The 10,327-nt window shown below is 41.6% G+C and overlaps 1 protein-coding gene across 2 annotated transcripts in view; it reads right to left on the bottom strand.

The window, feature by feature from the left end:
* Window positions 1-3,689: 3,689 nt before the first annotated feature.
* The window catches only part of DOCK1 (dedicator of cytokinesis 1), a 321,757-nt gene continuing 315,119 nt past the window's right edge, over window positions 3,690-10,327 (bottom strand). For both annotated transcript variants that reach the window (XM_075155288.1, XM_075155289.1), the window contains exon 52: window positions 3,690-5,026. In XM_075155288.1, coding sequence (XP_075011389.1) covers window positions 4,931-5,026 — 96 coding nt within the window. In that variant the 3' untranslated portion in view covers window positions 3,690-4,930. The remainder of the gene's footprint in view (window positions 5,027-10,327) is intronic.

Below are 10,327 nucleotides of genomic sequence, written 5' to 3'. Positions count from 1 at the left end.
CAATTTATCAGCGCAGCATCTCAAAGGACGCATTAACAGGAAGCAAACAACCAGAAAGGCGTCCTGCATTTACTTAAAAAAAAAAAAACAAAAAAAACCAAAAAAAAAACCAACAAAAAATTTTTATTGCAAGAGAACACAAAGAACTTAAAAGACTCGTGATGGGGAGGCGGGGAGAAGCCGGACAAGGCACCGCGCGTGTTTCCACTAATGGCTGAAAGGCAGCGGCAACGGAAAGGGCAACCTGTTTCCCGGAGGCACGTCTGACAGTTACAGACAATGAACAGCAACATCTCTGTGAAACACAGCAAATGCACACATAACGTAACAGGTCCAGGAAAAACAATTTCTGCCTTACCTTACTCTACCTTAGGGTAGCTTAGGGATAAAATACTTAGGTTTTAGAATAATAGAATTGTTTAGGTTGGAAAAGACCTTTAAGATCATGAAGTCCAACCACTAACCCAGCACTGCCCAGTCCACCACTACACCATGTCCCTAAGCACCACATCTGCACGTCTTTTAAATACCTCCAGGGACGGTGACTCCACCACTGCCCTGGGAGGCCTGTTCCAGTGCTTGCTGTTTTGTTCAAAACGGCATACAAAAACATTCCAAAGGCCAATGCAGGATGGCAACTGCCGGATCAGAAGAGGATGACTCCTGTTACACCAGGTACTGCCTAAGTCTGGTCTACACGTATTGAAACATAAACCAGCTTAACCTTTGTAAGAAATTTTTCTGCTTACTTCACCTGATGTGTCAAATATGTACACAAGAAATAACTATTTTATCCAAAGAACCTTTACTAAAAATAGGTAATTGTGAACAACCATCACGGGATATTGGCATCAACACCACTACATCGAGCTTCTGGCATAGAATGGTCCCCAAAAAGGTCAAAAGAATCGATAGGAAAGATGACTATCGTGAAGCAAGAAGGTGGACACCTCAACTAGTCAATGAAGTGAGATATTCTACATTTAAAAATGTGTGTTTAGATGTGTGCGCATGTATACACATATGTATGTACACTCACATAAATCTTATTCATACATCATAAACATATATATATGCACTGCAAACTTCTTAACATTTTTCTCTGTAAAGTCACTTATCACAGACATCCATGGTAAAGAAAAATACCTACGTTAAGACAAAACTGAATTTAAAAACATTTTTACACTCAGAATTTGTGGTATCATCAGAGACATTTCAGTAATCATAAATGTCAATTATGGAAACCAGCTTAAGAACTGACCTTTGCATTGAGCTTCCCACTGAAAATAAATTTGATTAAAAAACAAACAACCGCTGCCCAACAAACCTTTTGCGGTTTTGCATGGGACTGATGGGAATTGATGTGTGCACCTGTAAAAATTGCCCTCTCACTCCCAAGCTAAGACGCAGAGAAATGGTATTAAGGGCTTCTCCTTTTTATATTGGCGCTCTAAGTTAACTTTGAGTAAGTAAATTCAAGCTAACTTTCAAGAAGCAAAAATTACTGGCCATTAAAAATCTGTTTTCTCATACTATTTAGAAACTTGACACCTCTGAATTTCTTCTTTCAGGAAAATTTGTGCTGCAAAGCCTTGTGGTGTTGCTCTCAAGTCTGAGTGAAGGGATGGCATCTGGGGGGAGGTTAATCCCTGAACAGGAGCGCTTGTCTTACATGGAGAAACCCTGGCCCCCGTGAATGCTAAAGCCCTGGTCTACTATGGAAGACACGGAGGGGTCACCTTTCCTAGCAGCTTTCTTTCGGCATCCCCCTGTAGCAGAAATACCGATTTGAATGAAGTCTGAGTGGGGACCTTTGGGCGTGGAGGCACCAGGAGAGCTGGCAGGAGGATAAAGCAGTGACAGCTGGAGCAGGTCATCCCAATCCCAGCTACTCAAGGTAGGGAAAGCAAAAGATTCATTGAGGCCATTAAGGGATGATGGTGGGAAGATGAAGAGCGGAACTGGAACTGTACAGCATCCTCACCAGGCGGGGAGACAACAGAGATGGAATACATGGAGTGCTGCCTAATGAATTCCCACAAAGTAGGACAGACTAAAGAGACACGAGATCACAGCCACCGCCAACTCCCAAAGGGAACCAAGGGCACATCCAACAACAAGAACCAACCTCCAGATAGCGCAGGAGACGAGAAGCGGACTTCACAGCAGGCACCTCTTGTCCTCTACATGACCGCAAACAAGCCCGGTCCCATTACTTGGACACACGTGCCTTGACCCTTGTGAGGACCTGAGCATGACAGAGCAAGTGTAAGTGATACCGCTTTGGTTAAAATCAAATAACCTTCTTTTTCGGTATTGCCTTGTACTGAGCTCTTCTGCATTAGCTCAGCTTTGTTGCAAACAATGTCACAGGAAATTCATATTGCATTGGGATGCTCGGATACAACGCCACTGGAGTACAAAGGGAGAGAGTATATCGTAGGAAAAGTAACAGCCTGCGCAGGATTGTTCACTGCTTAGAGACTGTAACCGAATTAGTTTCTGGATTTGCTGAAGTGTGTTTTTACAACACTTTGAGGAGGGTAATGATTCGTTCTGGCTGGATTTTATACGGGTTACAGCCTAGAAGCTGTTAGATTGTAAAGACGGTGACAATTTGGGTCTGAAAGTGAATCTGAGAGTCTGATTTTCAATTCCCAGTCTCAGCTTGCATATTTGTAAAACGTACACACGTACAAGATTTAGAGTTTGTACCGCAAGACCGATCTGAAAGTGCAGCTCTTGTTCGAGAAGTCTTGCAGGGCCAAATTATAACACTTGCATGAGCACAGGAATTTGCTAAGGACGTGTGAAAACAAACACATTATCAGAAATAGAATGTACATGCATCCAGTTAAAGGTCCATGTGAAAGCCTCTTCCTATCCTTTAGAAAGTAAATGGAACAGAAGAGGAAAACTCACCAGCATCGCAGCGCGATCTCCCATCAAGAGCAGTCTCTAAAGCAATTTTCAATTAAATGAAAGAATTAAAGTTGTAATACATTATTGATCGTCTACAGAAAGAGTATCTGATCGACTGTACCTAAGAATCCTTCCCAGCTTGTTCCTCTTGAATGGAAATTATACTAATAACAAAACAAATAGGGAATTGTAGGCCAATATCCAACAGTAAATTCCGAGACACTCTGGTAGCCGATGTTATCTCACATTGCAAAGAAAAGTGTGTTTGTTCGATCCAAAGCAACAAGATGGTTTAAGGCAAAATTATGAGAATGTAATTGACCATTTGAGCCACTTTTTAAGAGAAGGGCAATCTTTCTGCCTTTGTAAGAACATTATTGTTTTACTGCTCTGTAAGTCATGCTTCTGCCTGCTACTTGCATCGTGTATCAGCTACTAGAGGTAGAAAATTCTACCTAAAACTCATCTGTTTTCTAAAGTGTTCAGCAACAGATAACTTATAACAAAGATAAGTAAGTTATCATTATGAATATTGACAGCGTACAAAGATGGCCGTTTCTAGTGCTGACGTGTGTTTTACCTCAGTACTACATACATGCAGGAACAAGCACATCAGTGCGGTGAAAGACTCCAGCTTTATCAGGGGCTCCCTCAAAACTGTTCAGAAAGAAAGAAAGTATATATGTAGCCTTCTATAGAGTGCAACAATTCTACAATAAGGATGAAAAAGACCAAGGAAATGTATTAATTTTCTCAGACAAGTTTTTAAAATAATATTTTATTTTTTGAGTCAGTGGTATATTTAAAAACAATCTACTGTAAGAGTAAAAAGGTTGTAGATAGTAAAAAACGAAAGTGTGATGACAATAAAAAACGCTAGAGTATAAAGTTAGTTTCCTTCCTCCCTCCCAACACCCCACCCCATCATTGTCCAATATTTCTCAGAGCCTAATATCTGGAAAAAAAAAGGTTTTTTTTTTTTACACTTTCAGCAATTAGGAAATTAAAAATACGTAAGGCATTCCTTGCAGGTACATTAATTCATTATTACATGAAAAGCAGGCACCATAAAAATTAAAACATTCTAAAAACCATCATATATACAAACTCTGTACAGAATGATGGCACAAGGACAAAGTGATTCCATTCAGTTCATCCTAATCCACATGAAATATTACACATTCAAGAAGAAAAGAAAAAGCTCTTCCCATTCTTGTACTCAACCGGTAGGTTCAGAATGACCAGGAGTCTCCTATCTGCCTACTCTGTTTCTTTTCCTACGTGCTCGTGCCCGTCAGCAGCTAAAAGGCTTCCTCGCTTTACCCACTGATCAACACCCAGAATAATGGCCGACCGAATGAAAATGGAAATGACTGATCACCAACGACTAATTTTAGAAAGCCCATTAGCAATCAGTTTATTTGTAATACAAAACAATTAAAGAGAAGGCACATTTCACAAATAAGATGTGTCTGATTTTTAACCCTGGGCAGAACCGTTATTTGGGGAAATCCTACGGCAGCTTCTCCTTACTATGAAGCCTACTCCAACGTGCACTGAATTCAATGTGAATATCGTCATCGACTCCTATATACACTGAGATTAGGTACAAAATACTCAGCTCATTTTAAACTCCAGAGCTACCTAAATGCTTTAGGTACAAAATATTCAACTCTCATTTTAATCTCCGCAGCTACCTATGTGCCTGAAGTTATTCAGAAGAAGCAGGGAGAAGGTTTAGGAAGAGGGTACTGTCAGTTGATGAACACCTCCTGGTCTCCAGTAGAAATCCAGATTTCTTTCAAGTTACAGGAGGGAATAACCCCAGAAAGAGGGGTGATGTAGTGTTGTTTCCGATACACGGCTAGAAATGGATTTCTTACAGAGTTAGAGTCATTGCACTAAATGTTAGATACTGCACGCCTGAATGAGGTAAACATTATATACCATAAAATACTTAGGGAAATGAATTGTTACAGCTTTATCTTTGGAAAAAACGCTTCCTTCTTCACTGGACAATCCCAGAGTCAACAGACGTTTGCTTCCGAGTTGTCTTTGGAGGCGGAGGCGGGGGAGTCTTGCTGGGGAGCGGAGGTGGCAGGTGCTGGAAAACCAATTTTGAAAGACCGTGTTAGCAATGAATGGATTTTCGAAACATTTCCTGGTTCATATATAACTGCGAGAGACGGCAGGTAAGTCTGTAGCCATCTGACTCCTAAGAGCTTCTCTGCAGAATTTGCTGCTATGAATACTGAATGCTCTTGGCCATTAGCTTAAAATACAAGTTTTACTTTTGACAATGAAAAAGATCTCTCAAGGGTTCCTGATTAATTAGCTCAGTATTTCAGGAAAAGTCTTGTGAAAGCACTGGAGAAGTTTATAATTCCCCACTTTATATCATGATAGGATATTGATTTCTTGGTCTGTATCGATTGCCCTCAGCCTCTATGCACTACAGAGCTTAAAACCCAAGTTGTTGAAGCAACAGCTTCATTGCTTTTCCATTATTTTTCTATTTTGCACATTTAGAACACAAATAATTAAAAAAAAAAAAGGAAATAATTTAAAGAGATAAGTAACTTGCAATTTACTATTACACATTCAGTTATAATTAAAATATTCAAAACAGAAATCCAGACTGTTCAAATATACATATTTTAAATCACTTCATATATCATACAGCAGAACAAGAGCACCCTCGGTTAGATTCATCGGCTAATTGAACAAATTAAAAAAGTCATTATGGAAATTAAGACTCTTTTCCATAATGTTCAATCATATATATGATAAAATCTGTTTCAGAAAGAGGTTGAGAACACTGCAATTTGCTCACGCACTTTGCTGTCTGTTTTCCTACAGCATTTTGGCTATGCAGCCATTACAGTTCTCCCATCACTGCACTGAGGCCGTACTGCAGTGTCCCACCTCATAAACGCTGCTTTGGTTTTGTTTCTTCCTACGATTCTTCCCCCGCCCAGCCAGCCACCGCCTTTCGTTTTCCTCCAAGCACAACGATGCTCGTCCACTCGCACCCGTCCCCGGCGCAAGGGAAGGCTGTGACTGATCCACCCCGCACTGCTGACTCCACTAACGCTTAAAACCCTACGACGCACACCGACTCTGCCAAATTCCCTTCGTCGCTGCTGCGAGAACAGGTCAAGTATCTGAAATGCCTTAGCGCTACATCGCACGTACTGCACTTGCAACCTCGATACTCGTGTTCCAACTTTTTTTAATGTCTTGGACAAAATAACCGATGATTTCTCCATCACAGTAAGAAACTGGTATACACGCAGCTGATAAACCACGTGAAAGCGCGTAAGGAAGACGACTGTTCCTTTTAAAAGCTATCCAAAGCTGCTATCCGAAAGAAGAGCGGTTCAGGGAGATGCCAGGACTTTTCAGTCTTTCCTGCGCCGCGAGGCAGGAGCCCGGGGAGACTCCTGCGAGCTAGTGACTGGGAGTTTTCAGGGGTGCAAGAGTAGAAGGAATAAAGTATCTTCAAGGTAACTGAATGCCCTCTTCAAAGTCAGCTTTTAAGACAGCACGAAGTTATAAATCCGGAGCTTTCACCAGTTTTACTAATCATAGACTAAATCGAAAGGTAAGACTGCGTACTGGCAGAGCCGGGAAGGCTGGATTTTTGCTGGAATATTTTTCCTGCATCCTACCCAGAAATAAATACTTTCCCATCTGTTTTACAACTTTCCTCGTTCCTCCCGGCTCCCCCCATGGTAAACGACCAGGGATCACAAACTATGGTCAGGAAACCGTGCCCTGAGCTTGTCTCTCCATTGTCCAAAACAGCAGGCCCAAGTACGGAGGGGCAAAGGCCGCCCACTCTCCACTTCCCCGGCCTCTCCAGCAGCACCGCCAACGCAGCGACATCTGCACTCTCGCCTTCCTCCTTGGCTACAGAATGCTTTGTTACCAACTCGGAAATCAGTTGGGTTTAATCTGCTGCTGGAGAAGAAACTCTGGACCGAGAGCAAGGTGCCGGAGCCCGGGGGTGCCCTGTCCGGAAGGCTGCACTCCCCTGTCTGCCAGGGAAGGCTCCTGCTCACCCATGAGGACAGGACTGAACGTATTTGGCAATGAAGACTTTCATGTTCACGGTCCGATTAAAGTTTGTACGAGCTCTTCTGAAGAAACAACCAGGTTATGGGAAGGTTTGAGTCTCGAAAGGGCACTGCTGCTCGAAACGCACATGGCAGGAAGACCCTGCTGAGTAAGAGCATTCACTTCCCAGCGAGGCTCAAACCTGTGCACTACGTATTCCCTCGTTGCGGTGCACAATGATCTCTGAGACACAAAATCCAGTCAACAGACTAGTATGTAAAGCAGATAAAATAAGAATTTTATTTTACCAAACGCAAAACTGAAGTTCGGTTTTTTGGGTTTTTTGGTTTTTTTTTTTTTTTTTTTTTTTAAATGCCACTGCTGATCTGTCTCTACCTTTTACAGTCAGAACCATTAAATACTTCCTCTATCTGACCAAATACTTGTCTTAACCCGGTATGTTAAACTAGCTCCTGAATCCCTACTGAAGCACCTGAACAAGAGCTGGGCTGTCAACGGTAGTTAGCCTCACACATTCCATTGTGATCTGCAGGTTTCGAAATCTTTGAAAACTGCTCAGTTACAGTCGTGTATCCAGGCAGGGGCTTCTGGGCAAACTTTGGGAAATGCCGGTGGTCTGCAGAACATCAGCATGCAACATGCAAGAACTCCTTACGGAGATGACATCAATTTCATAACTAAATAAAGCCGGTGCCCCTCTAAAATACATCACAGAACATAAAAATTTCCTCAGTGCTTTGGTCTCAGATGATATCTTTAACATAGTATTTATCACTAGAAAAAACTAACTTTGCTGATAGCATCATTTGTGAAAATCCATTTTCAATTTAAATAACAGTATATTGGCAATAATTCTCAATTCAATTAGATCAAAGGCATTTCTCAAACAAATGAGCCCTTCATATTGATCAGAGAACAATCAAATTACCCCTGAAAACCTGCTTCTGAAGAACAGATACAATGCAAATACAATGAGAATAAGTTAAATATAAATGCTATAAATAACGAGCACAAAACCTACCAGAGCTTAGATTCTGCAAGCAAATTAGGCAGAAAGAAATAACAGAGATAGGTAGATAATTATTATAATTGAATTTACAATTTCCATTAGAAAGTTGGATAAATTTAGTACATGTTCATTTATATAATAAGCTACCAATGAATATAGTAAGTAGGACATGTAATGCTCGTCGGGGCAACATTATTGAGAAATTAGCACGACAAAACGTGCCAATATGGAACTGGTGCAACTCCAAATCTAGCCATCACTCCCAGGGCCGATACACGCTCCCTTTTATTCCAGCACAAGAAGAAATTCAAGCACACTTTCTCTCTCCCTTTAATATCATACTCGGAAAATCGTTACTAGGCTTGTGAAGTTAATTTTTGCTTCCCCTGAGAAACTCTGAAATACAAAACAGAGTTTCCCTTGATTTTACATTTACTTAAGAACTGCTTTGCAGAGTTCTTGTTTATATGTCAGTGGTTAACTGTGAATCCCCCGAATCTTGAAGCATGCTTTTACTTTCTGACATAATGATAGAGACTGCTGGTTCACATTCAAACCTATTTTGGGCAGAATCCTTGACTCACGGGTACCTCAGGGGAAGCAGAAACCTTATGTAAAAGGCACATCTGCAACACGGAGGCAATCTGTTCCTTCTGCTTCAAACATGAAATCGCTCCCATTTGTTTGTTTTTGCGTGATACAGAAAAGAATCAGGTTTAAAAACATTTGTCTCCATTCTCTTAGAGATATAAAACACACTACACTACACATGTTCAGGATGCAATGAAGAACAATTAAAGAAAATGAAAAAAATACATTCTTTTTTTACTCTGTGAGGAAGCAAAATAAGATATGAGATTTTTCTTTAATCAGAAAATACTACTAAAAGAACAACCAAAAAATCAAACAAAATTTGATTCCCAAAAATGGTCCTTGTGACACTGTAAGAAATTTCTTCCTGTGTAACTATTTTTCTTTGAAATTAAATGGTCATAAATATGACAAGCTACGGAGATCCAATCAAAAACACTTTAGTTTGAAGGATTAACGGATCTAATTAGGTCAGAAGCAGTAGAAATGAGACGTATATAGGCTATCAACTACACGGGACTCTGCAAATGCTTCCAAACACTGAGCTGTGAATTGCTCCTTCTCGCTTACACCATTGTTTTTAGCATGGAGCCAAGTCGCCTGACAAGCAGCAACTTGCTTATTTGATATCTGCAATGAAAAATAACACATAATGTGAGGTCTTGGAGGAATAACACTCCCGTTCTGAAAGTGCGATAATGTGCCAGCAGAGAGAATCAACCCAACTCCACTAATTTGAACCAAATTAGAGACAGTTTAAGCTAATTGGCTGTTTGACCCAGGGAGCAAAATTATGTGGAAAATACCGCAGGTAACCGATGTAAAATGACTGTTTGAACTCTGTTGTCATACTTCATCTATTAGAGTTTCATTTGACTGTGTATCGCAGCCGTTAGCTGCCCTTGCTGGAGTGTACTTTGATAAGAGAAAGTAATTTTAAAAGTCCTTCTGCAGAGGTGCCCTTTGTGTGCTCCCATCCCCTCCTTGGGCAACGTGAAAGATCCTTCAAAACGGGCAACACCGGATTGCTTTGAATCAGATTTTCCCGATGGGTTGTTTGGCAGGACCCTGACCGCTTTCCCAACGGGGGAGCGTTCCCTGGAGGGCTGCTCCCGCGGGAGTGAGGGCAGCGGATGAGGGAGAAAGCTGGACCTAGCAGAGGTCTGCACCCCTCACGCAGGGAGGACTTTGCTCCTGGTGCGTGTGTTAAAGCACAGCTAATGCCATTTTCCCTCTGTTGAACCACATTTCTGCACGTGGAGGCTATTAGTATCTCAGACCGTGCTGGCTAACTCGATTTTCAAAAGCACTGTTTTTCTGCTCTGGTCCCTACACAAACAGACCTCAAGAGTTATGAGCAATACCCTCAGAATTAGGTTTAGACTCCAGACCGAAACTGTATTTCTTACTGAAGGCCCGGGCCCTGCGAGAGCGATAAACGAACGGATTACCAATTGGCCAGAGCAAAACCCGCAGCTTGATCCCGCGCAGCACTGAGGGCAGCGACACAGCCCTTTCCGAAACAAAATCAAGGGTGCTGCTCAGGGACACATCACGGGCTCTGTATCTCCAGGCAGACAGCAGAAGAACATATTTTTCACTCAAAATCCTGTAATAAGCAGTGGCAGTTCATTGATTTTGAGACTTATTAAAAAGTGACTGTGAGCTTCTTAGAAACTCTTTGTTCGGCAAGAGCTTAACCCATCAAACCCCAGCCCAGCCGAG

The sequence above is a fragment of the Calonectris borealis genome, chromosome 7, assembly GCF_964195595.1.
Source record: "Calonectris borealis chromosome 7, bCalBor7.hap1.2, whole genome shotgun sequence".
In the NCBI taxonomy this organism is placed as follows: domain Eukaryota; kingdom Metazoa; phylum Chordata; class Aves; order Procellariiformes; family Procellariidae; genus Calonectris; species Calonectris borealis.
Note: the sequence above shows the minus strand (reverse complement) of the source record. Positions and strands in the feature narration are given on the sequence as shown.